General features: G+C 38.5%; 1 protein-coding gene across 1 annotated transcript in view; it reads left to right on the plus strand.

Annotated features, from left to right (window-relative positions):
- Positions 1-2,222: 2,222 nt before the first annotated feature.
- ppfibp2b (PPFIA binding protein 2b) overlaps positions 2,223-19,024 on the plus strand; it is a 50,690-nt gene continuing 33,888 nt past the window's right edge. The window contains exons 1-3 of the mRNA XM_072435974.1: positions 2,223-2,240; positions 15,218-15,316; positions 16,865-17,073. Coding sequence (XP_072292075.1) covers positions 15,235-15,316; positions 16,865-17,073 — 291 coding nt within the window. The 5' untranslated portion in view covers positions 2,223-2,240; positions 15,218-15,234. The remainder of the gene's footprint in view (positions 2,241-15,217; positions 15,317-16,864; positions 17,074-19,024) is intronic.

Consider the following 19,024-nt stretch of genomic DNA (forward strand, 5'->3'; position numbering starts at 1 on the left):
ATAGTCTTTAGGTCAGCTAATGTTAATTAATTGTTTGTACGTGTTTAAAACTATTCTTTCGCAATATGTGACTGTTGTGTAGCATTCACGTAACCTCAGGAAAAAAATGTTTTAGCTTCAAAAGAGAATCACAAAATTTGATAAAATAGCAAACCAGGCAGTTATTAAATACAAAATCAATGTGTAACAATATAGTTCACTTTTCTGACTTTGAAAACACTTAAAACATGCACGTAGGTCGGTGTTTTAGACGTGTGGAGGCCATATTTCCGAGGCGGCTCTGAAGGCAGCTTGACTATCACATGGCAGGTGAGTGCGGAGCTCCCGGATCCCGCGCACACGGACGGACGGCTGCTCCGCGGGGACAGTGCGTGTACGAGCACTGCGTGGATGATTTCGTGAAGGTCAGAGGATAAAAGTGTGAGTAAAAAAAAAAAAACTCATGCAACTATTTGTATGTTTTTTTTTTTTTTTCTGTGACTGAATTACAATAATGGAGCAAGGGAGAAGTCACACTGTGAGTAGATGAAATGAACTCTTTTTTCGCTCTTGCTTTTTTCATCATCAATGCTAGCAAACTAGTAATAAGCCTTATTATATGAATTAAACGCACAGATAATATTGATCTTGTCAACTGCACACAGCTTATAAGGATTGTCTCCATTGCTCTGCAGAATAAATCATGCTGAACTATTTATTTTCATTAAAGTGGCACTATGTAACTTCTCTGGTTATAGGTCTGCAATGTTCCACACTATGGCTTGCCTTTCATTAGATCTGACCTGTAACTGCCTTGCTGTGTCACATGCTTGTCTTCATGGAAATAGTTTAATGCCATACTGTGAAAAATTGAAGGGGACGCAATAACTAGCAACTGCATGACAGACCATTCACCAAAAAGTTGCATAATGCATCATTTATTTATTTTTTGTATATATAGATTTTTAGAAGAAGAAACACAGAATAGAACAAAACACGACCAGAGAGCAAAAATGAAAACAAGAATGCAAGTAGACATCAACCAATCATAAACATTTGACAGAATTTGAATTAAAATAGAAGTCCCATTTAGTCTGAATTCTCTCAAATTTGTCTGAATGTCATTTTTTCCATTTGTCTGATGTCAGTCCAGTGCTTGATCTTTGGTGATGTTTGTGTCATCCATTTCTTTCAATTGTGTCCATGGCAGGAGTTTTGAGGCCCAAATACACAGGTCTAAAGTGGGATGGAAATGTCAAAAACATTCTGCAATGTTAATTTCTGTCCAATATTTTTGAACAACAGGAGAATCCCAAAACACGTGATTGTGGTTTGCCTCTTGGCTGCAACACTTTTCCCATCAGTCTGCAGTTCACTGTGAATAATGAGCACTTTGACATGGTGTTCTGAAAAAACGGGACACATTTTTAAAAATAATTCCCTCTTGACATGATTTTGTGGTCCTCCACTGGGAAGTACACATATTTTCCTACTCTTCATCTGTAAGTGAGATTATCTTCTCGTTCCCATTTGTTTTTAAAATAATTAGTAGAGATGGTGTCTAGATTAGCAATGCCTTGGTATAATTTAGATATTACTCCCCTGGAAAGCTCTGATTTATAAGCCTTGATTAAAAATGTTGGTCATAATGGTTGTTTCTTTGTCTAATTTCTTGGTTATAATAACTTCTTATTCATAAATGCCTATAAAGGTCCTGTTCCTCTAAGTTAAAAGATTCTTCCAACCTATCAAACCCCAACCTCCTTTTTCTTTTTATAGTTGTAAAGTTTAGTTTGAGTTTGTATTTTATTTTTAGATTGTTTTATAGTATAATGAAACTCCATTCTTGCCTAAATTTAACACATGCCTCAATCTTATATTATCACATTATTTTGCAATGACTTCTATTGATTTTCTCTCTCGCCGTCTCTTTCTGCACATATTCTTCCTTTTTACGCATACAAGCCAATTGTTTTTGCAGAGATTCTACATTTGTCTGGTGAGGGAGACCCAGAAAGCTGCAGGGTTCAAACGGGGCAGTTCTGTTGTGAACGGGTGGCTCGCTGCCTGCTCAGTGCCATACCTTCACCCCGGAGCTATGAAATGATGTTGAGTTGCAATGACACATGCTGTGTAATTGCAGATCTCGATTTTGCGACAGCGTGAGTAAGAGAGGGGGAGGTTCGGAAGGAGCGCGTGTTAATGGGGAAAATCAGGGCTGATGTGTGGCCCCCCTCGGCTCCGGCAGCTGCTCATTCACTGTAAGAATACGCCCACTCAGATATACACAACTCGTGGTATTGTCTCTCTGTTCTGTTAAGAATCTGTGCACTACTCACACTAAAATAATAGAAGTACTTGGCTTGGGACTCTCTGGGATTCATTAAGGTTCATCACTAATTCATTTCCATCTAATACTTATTTATTAAGATCATTTTATTCATCTAACTTGATCGACAGGTTTTCCATTTGTATACTTTGTTTTTGTGATTTCTTTGTTAGTAAGAGTTGCACACATTTTAAGAATACTGACAAATAAAAATGCAATACACAATCTAGATATGAGATACAGTATTGTCCTATTCCTATGTTTTATTCCTCCTCCTCATATAAAAGACTATTTGATACAGGCGAGCTATTTGTATTCATGCATTAACCATGGCTTAGTGATCTTTATGTAAATCAAAGGGACACATTATAAATACATTTGCTTTTAACCATGTTGTAACAGTTTTCATCATCATTAACTTAGTTGTATTTTTGAGTAATCCTGTATTGTTCTGTGTTTGAGGCTTGAGTGGTCAGAAAATCTGGGCTCCGAGACGCTGGGTCTTACATGAAGGGTTCCAAAATGTCACATAGCGAGTCTTTTCAACAGTAAAAATGAAACTCTGCTGCTTCTTAGGGTGAAATAATGTCATAAAAGAAGAGGTGGGGCCAACAGCAGAATCAGTTCTGCAGTTTTGAACACAAAGTCAATGAGCCTGTTTCTATATTGAGTTGCTTTGCATCAATATTGCAGTTTATCATTGAAAAAAAAGCGGTGTCTGCTTTACGTAATTGGATTAGTCCTGACACTTGGCTAAATGGATTTATATGGCTATTTTGACCATTATGACATATGGTGTATATAAATATTAATCAAGTCGTATCTGGTCATAAGTGTAAAAATCTGCTTGGGCTCCATCTCATAAACTGTGAGTCTGATAACAGGACAGTGCTACAAGTCGCAGCAGAGGCTGTTATTTAACGGGTGTGCAGCACTTTTACAACTTTTGTTAAAAAAAAGATGAATGCTCTGACATTTATGACTCACCTCTCAACTCTGTGACTGAGGTTTATTTTAACTGGACGGATTTTATTGTTTGGAAATATTTATTATGCTAAAATCCTCCATCCTCCATCTGTCCCCAAAGACTTACACTGCTCCTTCTCTTTTAATTGATTTTGAGCTAATCAAAAACAGTAATGCCTTATATTTACACATGCATTACTCTTTAACTCTCTCTTAACAGCCACATCTGCCTTGGGGCTGACTGAATGAGGTGTTGCTGCTTCTTTGCACCTATGACCTTTCCCATCACCAACATCGGACACTCCACATTCATTGAAATGTCTTGTCTTTTTATCTTTACTAGTCTCAGATAGACGGCCATTCCCAGCCATCTTTGACCTCTAGAAAGAATAAGTGGAAAAGAGATTCTCAGTTCTGTGCTGTGAAGGAAGTGATAGTGATGTTTGCCAAGACCCAATATTGTGACATTGCTCATGAAGACGTTTGACAGCATCGAAGCCAAGTCTGTGTGCCTTTCTCTTACAGCCATTTGGTGCACACAATCCTGAAGGAGCCAGTGCCTCATTTCTCTTGCAAATATCCATTTAAAAGACTGGCTTGAAAGGCACTGTTGCCATTGAGGCAGTGAATTGATTACGGCTGCTTTGGTGGGCTCCGGGTTGGCATCAGCAACAGGTACATCAGAGATGAAAGATGTGATGCCAGTTAGAGCTGCTGGACACAATACTGTGTGCAAAATGAAACCCTAACATACAATTAAAGGGAAAGTATGTAGAATTTGTTGTTCAAATTTCATAAACATGACATATCTGTGTCCCCAGATACAAGGTAAACATGTTCAACTCAAATATTGCTTTCGGTGATGACAAATATGATGTTAATTATAGGATGGCCATGTTTATGTTGCCATTTAGTGTTTCGGTTCTTCAGTCAATTATCCAATCAGAAAGCAGCATGAGCCTCACACGAGGGTCTCATTTGAGTTGCCAGTTCCTACAACTAAAACCAGTTAGAATATGAAAATAAATATAAATAAACTCTCTTTGAGCTGAATTAATTCCTTCCTTTCAAGTGCAACCTCTGCAGCTCAGTTCAGGGAGTGAATTCTGCTGATTCTGAGCTGAACGTGAGGTCTGACTGGTCAGTTGGGATTTTTGTTCCTTTTTTCAATCCGCAAGGCCACATAGCCTCCATTTAACACCCAATGTCTTGCATATTAGCAAAAAAATAATATCTGAATGTTTTGGGAGATTCTCCTGATAACTCAGTTATTATACATTTTTGTAATTAATTTCAAATACGCTGCTAAATATGCCTTCAGGTTAAGTATCTAATTTTGTGAATTTTTGCAATTTGGACTGCAAAATTAAGCTGGCTAGTGCAGACACTTTATAACCTTGTATGAAATATTACTTTGAAAGTTTATTTAATTTGTAATCAACTCTTTTGAATACTTGCTGTTCTAATTTTACATATCTTCTTTAGCTTTTTTTTATATTGGCATTGGTCGAACATTCAAAATATAGTCAGTGCAATCAAATATATATGAGCAGAAATCATCTTACTTTGTAATATTATTGTACTTACCTGGTTGGTAAGGCTCCTCTGAGGAGGATTTGAAGGAGGAGAAAGCCCGGAACAAATACTAGAAACTGTTACTTTGTGCATCATGTTTATTATGCAAACAGTGGAAAGCTTGCTTCCTGTGATGTTTTTTAATATGTGTCGTATCACATTTTGTCCTCGCCCTATTGAAGAATCTGGTTAATGCAGTCTGTTAGCGAACAGGAACACACACATGCAGAAGCAGCAGAGTATGGCACTGATCCCCTGATCAAAGTGCTGCTCATATAATGCCGCTGTGATTTCCTCTGCAGCTCAAGCTGCCTCATCTTGGCCTGTCATCTTCCTGTAGTCGACTGGACTTAATCCACGCTGCCTCCAGTGTGAGCCACAAGGAATAACGGCAGAGATAGAGGGCAGATTAAGACACCACTGAAATCAGGAGCATGAGAGAGAGCAGAGTCACTGGAACTACCGTAAAGCATGTGGTTGTAGAAAGAACTGAATCAGTGAAAGTTTTGTTCTGATATTCACGTTTTCCTAATATTTAGAGGGATCCCCCTGTTCAGTAATCAAACATATTAGGCAAAGCTATTATATATCTATGTAACAGAGAAATTAAGATGCAACTTAAATTTCAATTTTGATACACACCAAGACCTCCCAATTCTGTCTCTGTAGATCAGGGGTGGGCAAACTACGGCCCGCGAGCCACATCCGGCCCGCAGCGCCTTTCAATCCGGCCCGCCAAGCTTGGTCAAGTAATATTTAAAAAAAAAGAAAGAAAAAAAAAAAGTATTTTCTTTTTTGCCCTCAGGCATCTGTCTACACTTGTATCCTTAATAAATATGACGTGTAATTAATTAAATAATTAATTCAATAACCTATATTTGACAGAAAAGTGATATTTTATTTGATATTACATTTTTGGGATTTTTTTTTTACACCAATGATGGCGGGCCGGCCCTCCGCTACTTGCCTGGATTCGAATATGGCCCTCGGAGGAAAATAATTGCCCACCTCTGCTGTAGATGGTAAATGGTGTTATTATTATTATTATTATTATAATTATAATTATTATTATTTTGAAACCATACAATGTGGGTGTTCAAATAGTTACTTTCCTCAGTGTACATTTCCTTTAAAGATGTGTCCGAGATGGATTTGCCCGGCTGTGTGTTATTACATTCACAGACAAACATATTTATTCTTTGTCATTTACTCAGACTGGGTCCTGGTGGCATAAAAACATGATGTGGTTTTGATTTTGAACTGGATCAAAATCAAAAAAATATATATAATGCCAATCATTGCTAATCCCCAAAGTGTTATATTTATGACTTTAAGGACTTTAAGGTTATGAACAGTTTATTTATAATTCAATAAAGTATTTAATCTCTATAAAAGTTAACTGTACAAAATGCCAGACTAGCTTTGACGTGTAGTTTATAATTCTCTCTGCTGTGTTCAAACAAGCGGTCGATAATTGCTGTTTTTATTAGATTTAGTTGCGCTCTGGCCTCGAGAAAAAAGGTCACATATCAGAGTACAGAACTTAAGTGTAAGAGTGAGTGTGTTTTTAGTCAAAAGCAACAATGTTTCTCTGTTTGAGGTTAAGATCATTGTTATATTTTTAATGTGAGAGGACAGGACGCGCTCATGGCAGGTGTGGCAGTGATTATTACATCACAGGCCGCAAGATAGCACTCATTTCTATTTTATATATACAGTGGAGAAAATAAGTATTTGAACACCCTGCTATTTTGCAAGTTCTCCCTCTTAGAAATTACCTGTTAGTCTGCCTTTAAAATGTCAGACTCTACTCCATTTATTAATCTAGATTAGTAGCACCCCTCAAATCATTCAGACACCAGCTACTACCATCAGCAAAATTGTAGACCTCCACAAGGCTGGAAAGGGCTATGGGGCAATTGGCAAGCAACTTTGTGTTGGAGCAAATGTTAGAAAATGGAAGAGGCTAAAGATGATAATCTCCCTTGGACTGGGGCTCCATGCAAGATCTCACCTCATGGGGTGTCAGTGTGATGATAAGAAAGGTGAGGAATCAGCTCAGAACTGTGGGAGGAGCTGGTCAATGACCTGAAGAGAGCTGGGACCACAGTATCAAAGGTTACTATTGGTAGTACACGAGGCTGTCATGGTTTAAAATCATGCATCACATGAAAGGTTCAGCACATGTCCAGGTCCAGCTGAGGTTTTCCAATGACCAACTGGACAATCCAGAGGAGTCATGGGAAAAAGTTGAGTGGTCAGATGAGACCAAAAGAGAACTTTTTGGTATAAATTCCACTCGCTGTGTTCGGAGGGAAAAAAAGGATGAATACCATCCCAAGAACAGCATCCCTACTGTGACGTTTTGGGTGTGGCCTAGCCAGCCAATAGAATATTTTTGGAGGGAGCTGAAACTCTGTGTTGCTCAGGGACAGCCCTGAAACAGCTGAGAGCTCTAGAGAAGATCTATGTGGAGGAGAAGGCCAAAACTCCTGCTGCAGTGTGAGCAAACCTGGTCTAGGAAACAGGAAACTTCTCTACAATATGATATAACACAGATTTTCTCAGATTTTCAAATACGTATTTGCAGCAAAAACATTATTATATTATTTTAAAACCATACAATGGGATTTCTGGATCGCAGGGTGTTCAAATAGATACTTCCCTCACTGTACATTTCCTCTAAAGATTTCAGAGATGGATTTGCCGGGATGTGTTCTTTATGAAGATCGTCTATGATTTGTGTCAATATTTAGGTCCTAATTCAGTGTGATTTATATTTGCATAACAAAATAATAAATTCAGTTGCTTGAGACTTAGTAACCGCACAACCAAACGCCATACTTTTTTGTATTGCTATTTGCCAAAAAAAAAGTGAACTTCTGTACATTAGGTTTGAGGTAAAGTTACATGGTCTGAATATAGGTTTATGGCAGTATAAAAGGTTTCATGTTTATTTGCTGTGTGCAGTTTACATGACCTGTCCACATACTGCTGTAACAGAAGACTGTAAACGGATATGGCGGCTCTTCTCCTCACAGTTCATTAGCCGGTTGTGACTGGAGCTCTCGGTAACACTAGTCCATTGTTTCCCGTGAAGTGCAGGACTACACTTTTGTCCGGTTTGTGGTTGGCAGTGTTTCCAGCTCATCTACAAGTCAAGTCATGATCATGTTTTTTCAGAGCATTTGGCCTTGTCAGCCTCTTAAGACTTATGAATGAACATGAATAAGGAGAGGGAACAGTTTAATGCAAATCCACTTTGATACAAGAAGACATGTTTTTGAGTTGCTGCATCAATTAGCCATGTTAGCTATTTCACAGTAAAGTAATCAGGTGAACATTGAACTGATAAGTTAAAGTAGCCTGCCTATCTCCATGACATGGTATTGCTTTGCCTGGGATGTTTCACTGAATTTATCTCCATGGAGACAAGCCACCAGGCCAAGTTACAGTCAGATCTATGGAGAAGTGACCTTCCTCACAGTATGTTATAGAGAAATTACACAGCTTTTCCATCTCGGTCCTTGTTATCACAGTTTATAACATTTGGAACGTAACACAACAGAAGTATTGACTGGACTCTTGTACAATGTGTTTTAGTCTTGTATTCGTGGTAAATAAACATCTGCATTAGACTTTTAATTTTGTGCTTCTTTTTTTACAACCCTTGGGCTACTTAAATGTATTCAACAGTGAGACTCTTTTGAGCAACACAAACGCCTGTAGTTGAATGAAAGCAAGATTGATAAGTTTAATGCTATTCTGCAAAACAAAGCAATAACTTCTCTATGAAGACAAGCAGATGGCAGGTACACCTAAAGAATATGTTTTAAAGCATGTTATCAGAGCCTTTACGGGACACTGCTGTAAATTGTAATTGTTACAAACATTTCAATAATTTGGGTTATTTGACCATATTATATCAATAACGTTAACTGTTTTCAATTTTAAAAATATGATACATTCACTGTCATCAGCTACTTTGTATTATATCTTGAAATTATTTAATTGTATTATATTTCTAAACTCAATATCTTTATTTTATGTATTTCATCCCTATGGCAATATTCAGATGATAGATTGTACTTAAATGTATCTGTAAATGTTGAGGTTGAAGTTGAAGTATTGCACGAAAATGTACTGTACAATTACCCACAAACGTGCAGGAATATCTTCTTACGTTAAATTTGTTTGTTTTGTTCATGTTTTGGAGACTAATTATTCAATATTCTAATTAAGCATATCTCCAAAACAATCAGTGTGATATTATAAAAGTTTTGCTTTATCTCCCACCTCTAAAAGGAATAATAGAGGATTTTTGGAGAGCAATCTGATTCTCAGTGGACAGCAGAGTAGTTCTCCCACATGTCAATCATTCCCTGCGCGCTAATGCATTGGCGTATTGCTCTACAGTTAGTTATTACCGTCTATCATTGCTATGGTGAAGGGAGATGAATCGCACAGTTTCACTTTCATGATCTCTGTAAAGTGGAAACAAGTGGAAACAAAGACACATCTTGCCAGTGTCTGACCAGCAGTGCAGCGCTGGGTAAGTCATTGGAACATGGTGGGGCAGTTGGTTTGGAGATGTGTGCTATTGCTCAATTGAATCCGACCCAGCTCGCTGACGACTGTTTTGCCCAACGTCGTCAATGAAATGTACAATGCTGTCTTTAATTCCCATTATATCTCCCTGTGTCTGTCCAGTGTGTCCCTCACCAGCTCGTCCCAGCCTTTGCTTCATGCTGATTGGTGGATTGCTGTTGTCACATGACCTGATGATTTGCTTAATGTGAGAGTATTAAGTGGTGTTGACATGTTGTTTTTGCTGCTGACACTGGTCTCTGAGCCCAAGGCTGTCAGTGCTTTAGAAACCAACCAGTCAGATCCACAGTGACTTCCACAAACAGAGGTGATATAATCATCTGAGAACATAACAAAGAAACTAAATCCGTCGAGCCAAGAGTGGCATAATCTATTCAGTTAATAAACCTATATGTTTTTTTATTGTCACTGACTTGTATTACATGTATTATAACTATATAATAATTATGATTCACAATATTATCATTATTTTTTGTACTGCACATGAACAGTGAATATGAAAGGCCATTCAATTCACTTCAACTTTATCTTCTTCAAGACGGTATGAGTCTTCCATTATTGTAAAGCAGGAATTGGAAAATATGAGAAAAGGCTTTTTAGCAACTTGTTTTATTGCAGAGTTTTAATGTTTTGTTGTTCTCATTATGTTTTGAGGCCATTGTTCAATTGAGCCTCTGCTTGAGCAGATTTCTGTGCTTGCACTAATTACTAACATATGGGGAAAGCTTGTAATGTTGTTATATGTATGCTGCCAGCTATATCATTTTCTGGGCTGCAAACTTGTACAAACAAAACAACAAAAAATAATGGAACTTATTTGTGGTCGTTTACAAAACCATTAGCCATTAGCAGATCTTTTAGCTTCTGTGATCTAAAAGCTTCCATAGAAAAACCTAATGGAAATGTTTGGTGCAGATTTGTGTTAATGCACAATTAGCCTAGTTTTGGACTGCCATTTGACTTATCCGGCAAGTAATGTTTAATTATATTCTGTTGAATTTATCAGACAGGGGGCCTATACTGAGGGACCATAGAAGTGAGTGATATGACAAATACTTTAAATCACACCTTCAAAGCTAAGTCTCAATCTCATTACGATGCTTTATATTGTTTTAAGAGATTATTATGTTCTGTCTGCTTCCTGTGAGAGCTCACACTTCACTGTGATTGGTTAAATTCACTTGTCTCTCACTTCCAGCATGACGAGCAAATCTGATCATTAGTTTGTGGGAGAAAGTAACATGTATTTGTATTAACTAAGTAATTGTAATTCCTTTGTGAGTCTGTACCTTCCGTCAGGTCCAAAGCACAAACTATAATAATACATTACTGTCACTGTCTTCTTTATTTTAAATGTCCCTTGTGCAAAAAGGTTAAATGTTAAATATCAACAATAACATCACAGTTTGTGAGTATAAACTAAGCATGATACTTGTATTCCTTATGCTTTGAAGGTATAAAGCTTGGCTAGGAGAACTGGAAATGAATAACGTTAACTTGCTTGTAGAAATTCCACTCGGCTGGTTTATTGGATAATGCTTGTCACTGAACTCCTTTCAACCCACCATTCAATATTCTCCAGTCATCTGCATCCTCTGCCATGTTTCCTCACAGTCCTCCTCAGTTTGAATGAGCTGGTTTTCTGAGGCTGAGTTAAAGGGCAGAGCCTCCCAAATGCCACTGCTCCTCTGCTGCTTTAGTGTGGCATTGATGTAAATTGGTGGAGAATGCGGTGTTTCTTGTTGGCTGGGCTCCTCTGGGTGCGTTCACCTGGTGTGACAGCTCAGGCTAGGACAGAGGGGGGTCCGAGAGCGACACATTCATCCAAATCACATTCGAACCAATCAGGAGGAACACACACTCTACCTGTGTTAATGGTTAATCCTCACCAACAAAGGCAACACATGCTGTGGTTTCTGGTTCAGACAAAGGCAGCTCACTATTTACGACACGCACTGCTCTTCGTGCCATTCAGGTAGGATACTTTCACTCTGAAATAGACTGGAGAATAGGTCATCATACTTATAGCTCTTAGTTATCTACTATACATGTCAAGAGTTATACTATGCCTATAAACAGTTGACCAAACTCAACTGAAATATACTGAAAGTACTAACACAGCAAAACCAAATGTACATATGTACATTTCTGTGGTTCTTATGTCAGTGGCATTTGCGATTGTCTGACCTTGAGGATGTGATGCTGCGTGAATGGAGATTTAATGTATTCCCATTTATGCTTATAGTGTTTGTCCATGAGAAAAATACATTCTTATTGACTTTTCCTTAACAGTTTTAATGCTGCTCTCATTACTTATGCAGCCTCTGATACAAGTACCAGTTGATGGCGTCAAAAGCAGTTCCAGGAGCACACAGTTCATTCACCTCCGTTGTTCTGCTGTCGTGTTTGCAGAGGCACAGTGACGGATGGGAATGTGGTAGTACTGGATCAGTGCCAGCTTCCTGTTAGCTGCTTTTCTGTTCCTGCAGGCTGAACAACTGTTGTATTTATCACTATTCAAACTAATGCAAGACCTGCTCTCTCAACAATACATGTGGTTACTTTGGCCAACATGGAATATGACAGCTCCTTTCAATAGAACTCCTTTACTGAGTCTTTTTGTAAAAGTCCAGATAATGAATATGAAAGGATTAATCACTTTCAGCCCTATTTACCAGAAGATCATCCATCTCAGCAGCAGCAGTAAAAACAGGGCTTAGTCTTCATCAAGGCTACATTTTCCTGTGACATTTTGCACAAGCCTAATGCTGGTGTTTGCTTTATACAGTTGCCTGTGATATCTGAATGACATTGACATTGTTCTCCCTGTGGGGATTGAAGTCATGCGCTGTGTTTCTATGCTTCATTAGGCTGACTGTGGATGAACTAGATTCAAGTGAAAAAGCTGAAATGTGACTGGAGCAATCCGGGTTCAGATGTGAGCAGGTCAGAGTGGAAGTGGAAGTGTGTCCAGCCCAGCAGGACTAACCAGCCCACAACATGTGGAGCAGATGAGACCAGCCTCTGCAATATCTCGATTTCCATACTTATATCCATACTTGAAAGTCTTCAACATAACTTTTTATTTTTAATTTTTTTCACAACTTTAACAGTTTCATCTGAATTTCTTTTTATTAACATTAATTTAACAAAAGTCTCACTTTACACAAAAAGGAGTCCTGGCCCTTATTAAACATATTTTTGTTGAAGGGGGATATGAAGCTAGGCCTAATCATCTTGGCTTTTAGTAATGATTACATGAACATAAACTATGCAGACTTTTAATCTGTGCCATTTAACACAAATAATATTCAAATGTCTTTCTCCAAAGTCTGATTTCTGCTCAAATCCACATTACTGACAGAGGATCAACTGTGGACCTCTCGAATCAAAAACCCACCCAAATAACTGATGATTTCACATGACTCGATCTGTCAATCTTTTGATTAATTACCCAGCCTCAGATGAAACCCTGAGAGGAAACTTAGACAGAGCTAGGAACAGAGAGAATATGCACACTTCACACTTTAGCCCCGGTAGGGTCTAGAAATCAAACCTCAAGCCAGAGAATCTTAGTTTTTTTATTGCACTGCTACACAGTCTTTTATATTGTATTATTATGAAAATATCCAAACGTTACACCTACATCATCATGGAGTCTTGACATATTCAGGTCTGCTTTTCTGGTGGTAAATGTGGTAAAAGTGATGTGAAAAGGCTTAATAATGTATCCAACATGAGCCTAAATGAGCTTTTCTAGCACAAGGGGAAAGCCACCTTCACACACTGTTTTGAGAATAGACTGGTGCTGCTTGTGCTGCAGTGATTTAAGCCTGTGGAGAAATAATCCGGGTGCAGAGAAAGCAGGATTCACAGAGGCTGCCTGACAAAGCAGAGCTGCTGTGTGGAGTCGCTGTAGTAAAAGAAAATGTGTTTGGGGCACTCTGCATTTCTCGCTCCACTCTGAGCAAATGAGTGAAGAGTAAAATAAATAGTTGTGGTGAAGCTGTTATTTATGTCACTTGATCAGCTGTAGTACTACATTCCTTACCATAACCATTCCTGATGTGATCATCAGTCAGGCGCTGCCCTGCCACTGGCCATTCTGTAAAGCACGAGTTCCCAAAGGTTGTCTTTTAAGTGCTTTAATTTAGTTTTTTGTGTGCTTTAATTTCACTAAACAGTTTCCATTAAAAAGTATATGAAACACATTTTTTAAAATTACATTTTGCTGCCCCCAACTCATGTCTTACGACCCCCGCTTTGGAAATCACCGCTGTAAAAAAAAAAAACTGGAAGATGAACTACTATTTTATTGAGTGTTTTTTAAACTAAAGCCCTTTGCAGATAAGGACTATCTCTGTATTGCACGGTTCACTTCCCAGGGCTTAAAGAATGTATTTTTACATTGCAGCTTAGCCCACTCAGCAGGAGTTCAATGGCCAATTCAACTCCATTTAGTATCCTGAACTTTTGTTATTGTTAACCATTTTTTTCTTGCGTTAAAGTTTTGCATTAGACTTATACAGAAAGCCATATACAGATGGACAATTCATTATATTATTTTTATATGTTGTCTGTTGTGTGGCTAACTTTAGTGTCTCCTTGAAGACTTGGTCAATATAGGATCAGCCACACCTTTAAGCAGAAAGGAAAAACTGGTTTGTCCTCCATAGTGAGAATGTTTGAGTGCTGACAGGACTGTGCTATGTCATCAAGCATTGGCTCCATTCTGACTCGTAAGTCAGCAAACATATAACATGGCATCCAGTACTACTACTACTACAACAGTTAAGCCAACTCGATAAAACAATAACAATATACAACTGACTTAACCAAACCAAAAAGGAAATTGCCAATTTCCCCCCACACAACATTTGTTTATTATTTGGGACAATGAGGAACACAGTACAATTTTAATTCACAATAAAATGTCTATGGCTCAAACAAAATATCATTAAAAACCGACATGCCTTTACACTGTTGCAGACCCATTGTCCAACACTAGATCACAGCTAAATGTCTAAAGTCACACAGTGATCACCTTCATGCATGTCCACAACAATAGTCCACTGAAAGTCCTTTAGATCCAGGAAGTCCTTCGCTCACACACAAAGCAGTGTTTGTCCCTGTGAGCTTATGTCACCTCTGTCTCATATATATTAACAGAGAATCTTGATTGTGCAATAATGTATATAATTTATACAGTTAGTACAAAAGGAAGCAAACACATATGATATAGTATATTTTACTTTTTATATATTTGAAATGGCTATGCCTATTTCAAGGTAGCACTTACTACTAGTAGTAGTAGTACGTACTTTAGTAGTATGTTAATGCAAGCTAATATGTGAGTAACGGTTATGGTAATTTCTCAGCAATATTTAAAAAACATGTGACTGCATTGCGTGTACCGTAATAGGCACATGATGGTTCCAGTGGCTGTCGTAATCAGTGTACGTGAGTGTAGCTCATGGTGTTGGAGAAATACACGAGTGTCCTTCTTCCTGATGCGCTCGTGTTGATGTCCACTCGTCTCTAAGCGGCTGTGACAGGTCCACAGAGGGCTGATGATGGGGACAGGATCAGGGCCAAGGCTGCCACTGGGGACATGTGGGCACTGGCAGCAATATCCACATTAGAGCCACATTAAAGAAATACACAGATTTAGTAACAGGGCATGTTGTTTTGTGCATGTAATGATCTGTTTTCATTTTAAGGAAATAAATTATTTGAAATGTTTTTTGCACTTACTTTCAGCTGACTTGAACAATCTGATGCTACCCTCTGTTGCCATGGAGATGGAGGCCAGTCACATGTTGGAGGCTGCTCTGGAGCAAATGGACGACATCATTGCAGGTAATTAAAAAAAAAAACAACAACAACTGCAAATCAAATGTAGACATAGGTCCTGTCCTAATCTCACTATGCACTGCACACTTTTCTCAAAGTGCACAAAGTGTGTGATTGCACGCGCACACACACTTACTTGAAAAGTGTAGAGGAGGCCGGGTTAAAGTCCATCCATCCATTTTCTACCGCTTGTTCCCTTGACTTCGGCCTTAGGCGGGGTACACCCTGGACAGGGGCCAACTTGTCGCAGGGCCAACACAGAGACAGTTCACTCTCACATTCATTCACTAGGGCCAATTTAGAGTTGCCTAACACAAGCATGTACGGTAACACGGGGAGAACATGCAGACTCCACCCAGAGAGATCATGTGATGTTGGTCTGGTCCGGGAATTGAAGCCCTAAAGTGTGAATCCCTGCACACTTTAACGGCTCATCGCAATTAGAGTGCAAGTGCGACAGTTGGGACAGTGCCCAACTACAACATTATTATAAATGCTGTTGTCTTTCCTTGTCACATTTACATTGTTTGATAAAATTCTTGACAGTCCTAACTACATTTTGTGTGTAGAGAAGTAGGCGTTCCAATAAGGATTTTTATTTATTTACTTTATATTTGCCGATGCTGATATCCGATCTTGCTATTATGGCTGATAACTGATATTTGCCAATATTTATATCAATATTTTAAAAAACATGACATGTTCGACACTTCTAAGTAAAGTTGTGGTTAAGTTCAAAATTTTACTTTGCAAAAATGTAAACAAAATGCATTTTCTAGGATACAAAAATTGTTGATGATACAGCAATCTTTTTCACTTTATTTTCTTCTATTTCCATTAGAAATTTAAAAAAGTGTAGAAAAAAATGGCGACCCAACATACCGAGGCCGATTTATGAAACCATCCCCAATATCTTTGATAACTTTATTAGCACCAATATAGTCCCATTGTTGTAAGAATGTTATCACACATGAAAGTGAACGCATAGTTAGATTAATATTTTTTTCTGGTACTATTGCCACTTCTCAGTGGCCACAAATAGAAAGACATTAACGTCCAATTTGTGATAACATCAGCCAATCAGTGATGAGGAAATTGGGGCTGCTCTCATATCATATTATTTAGAGTGTACAATGTGTTATCCAAACATCTGCAGGGGATAAATGAGAGCACTTAAACCAGTCACTATCATGGAGCGTCTGTGCGGCAGGAATAGTTTAAGTCACTACGATCAAAGTTCATAAAAGCTTTGGAAATTGTCTTTATTTTTATATAATTAAAACACTTGTAGCCCAGTAAGTGAACTTGGCATCTGGCTTTCAACATCATTTGAATTTTTATGAACAATTAGCATAATAAAGCTAAATTTTACATTGGCCTCAGCATTAAGCACACAGCTGCATGCATGAACTGAGCTGCTGTCATATGAGTGCGTGCAGATGTGTGGGAAGACGTCCAGCTCACACATAACCATTCTGTCTTGCTTCAAGTGCTGTGTTCATGTATCAGCTCTCATTACTGACTGAAATAACTGAACCATGGTTTCTCTCGCAGGCTCAAAGACAGTCACAGTGGCGTCCTCGGGCAGCCTTTTCGAGCTGGCCTCCCCGGGCGGCTCTGGTCCACTGCGGGTGCTGAGACTGGCTGAGGACCTGAAAGAGGCTTTGGAGATCCAGTCCAGTCCAGAGGAGAGGGACGGTCTGAGAGGACAGCTGCCCACACAGACCGCACACACCCTGCTACAGTGGCTGACCAATGGAGACGTGAGTACTACCAAGTCTCAAAAATGTGTGGCTTTGTCAGTCAATAAACATGTTTTCTAAGCTCATTTTTGCTTTGCGTTAGATTTGATGGAGCAATTGGAAATTTCGCTGTGACCAAGAGATTCTCTAGTTGTAGTATCACAATGAGTACGTTTACATGCAAAACAAAACAACGCGTGCTAGTCTGCGGTTTTAAGTTCACGGAGGCAGGACTGTAAAACTTTTAATCTCATTGAATGTGCTGTAGGTAGATATATTTCTATACTGTGGGTTAAGTGGACTTGGACTAACTTTGTTGATCCACAGGGGAAATTACTTGATCACAGTAGCTCACACATTACAGTATAATAACAATGATTTTATAAAGTGGTAAAAATAGCAAAAGACACGTTAAATTTATAAGAGTTCTTCTATTAAGAGTGTTTTTCAAACTTATCTTTCAAGTTATCTGTCTCTTTTCCTCTGAATCTACCTGCGTTGCAACAATGAAATTTCCCCATGTGTGAACAATAAAGGAATATCTTATCTTATCTTAAATAAGTTAAATGATATACATACACTATACCGGTACTATGTACAATAGGTGGGATATACAATGCACAAATTAAAAGGTCATTTGATAATTACTGGACAATAAAGGAATATCTTATCTAATCTTATCTTATCTTAATTTTGTCAGATATTAGAACAAGAAAACAACTTGTGTTTGTTGAAAATGGTATAATTGACTAATTATGAGTACCGGTAAATACATTTGACTCATTCTTAAAGCTCATTAAAGCTGAATGGCATTTTGAACCTACTGGAGAGTATACAAAATATTACCTTTGAACGTGCCTCAATCAGTTAATCACTTGATACGTAATAATTAATGTTCACCTCTTCTTGAGTAATAAACAGTAAAATAGTATAAAATAGAGTGCATTGTTTATGTCTGCAGCTGAAGTGGTTGAGTGCATCCTTTGACAACTGTAAAATGGACCGGCTGTCTCCTGACGTTACTGCGTCGGCTCTGAAATACCGCCTTGTTGCTCAGGGCATGAAGATTGCCTGCTGGAGTTACATAAGTGCATTTATCAAAGCGGACATCTTGTGTAAAATGAAGTTGGACTCACATCATGAAGAGAAGGCTCCAGCTGTTGAGCTCAAAGGCCTCTTTCAGCGAAAAACTATGTTTTTGCACCTCTGCTTCTGCGGCACAAATTAGCACACAGCGACTCCATTTGCTCACATATCTGAAGTGGAACTGGTGATGTGTTTAGATAACAGTGTTATTACATGTGCTGACTGTACTATTGAGTCAATATGCGTCATAACACACTGACTATAAGTTGTAGTATTATATTAATGAACCCATTCTTCAATGGCTCCTGTTCTTCAATAGGAGGAATTTGAATTAAAATCCTTAATCATGGCCCAGGTTGTTTCTAGCTCTGCAAATCATGAATTTGGTCCGATGTGTGATGTTGTCACACAAACTCTGAGCCACAATTTCTTTGAGCCAGCCAGAATCAGCCTACTCATGTTTAGCTTCATAGGGGAAAACGTGTTTGCATATATGTGCTGCCTGACAGATTAAGTGTCCATATGAACCTGTGTCATTTTTGGGGGGTTTGACTGATGTGGCAGAGAGAAAAAAACAACATATTGTCTTAAATATACAGAGAGCTGCAAATATATACTCTCTTCTTGTCTATGCCTGCTGGTCTGCTTCATTTTATCATCCCAGCCCTCTTGTTTTCATCATTCAATCACTCCACTCCCCTCTTGGACCCAAATCCAGGTTTTCCCCCCTTCCCTATTTTCTGAGCTTGTTTGTAAATGAGCCGTTCTGTGTAGTGCGTGGTCACCTTGGCAGTGGACCTATAGACTCTGGACCCTGGGTAAGTCTACTTTTAGAGCTTGCATTAGTTGTGTATTGTTCATGGTTTGAAAAGTTTACAAGTGAGTG

The sequence above is a fragment of the Eucyclogobius newberryi genome, unplaced genomic scaffold (assembly GCF_026437365.1).
Source record: "Eucyclogobius newberryi isolate DKJ021-1_F unplaced genomic scaffold, fEucNew1.0.hap1 SCAF_7, whole genome shotgun sequence".
Classification (NCBI taxonomy): Eukaryota; Metazoa; Chordata; class Actinopteri; order Gobiiformes; family Gobiidae; genus Eucyclogobius; species Eucyclogobius newberryi.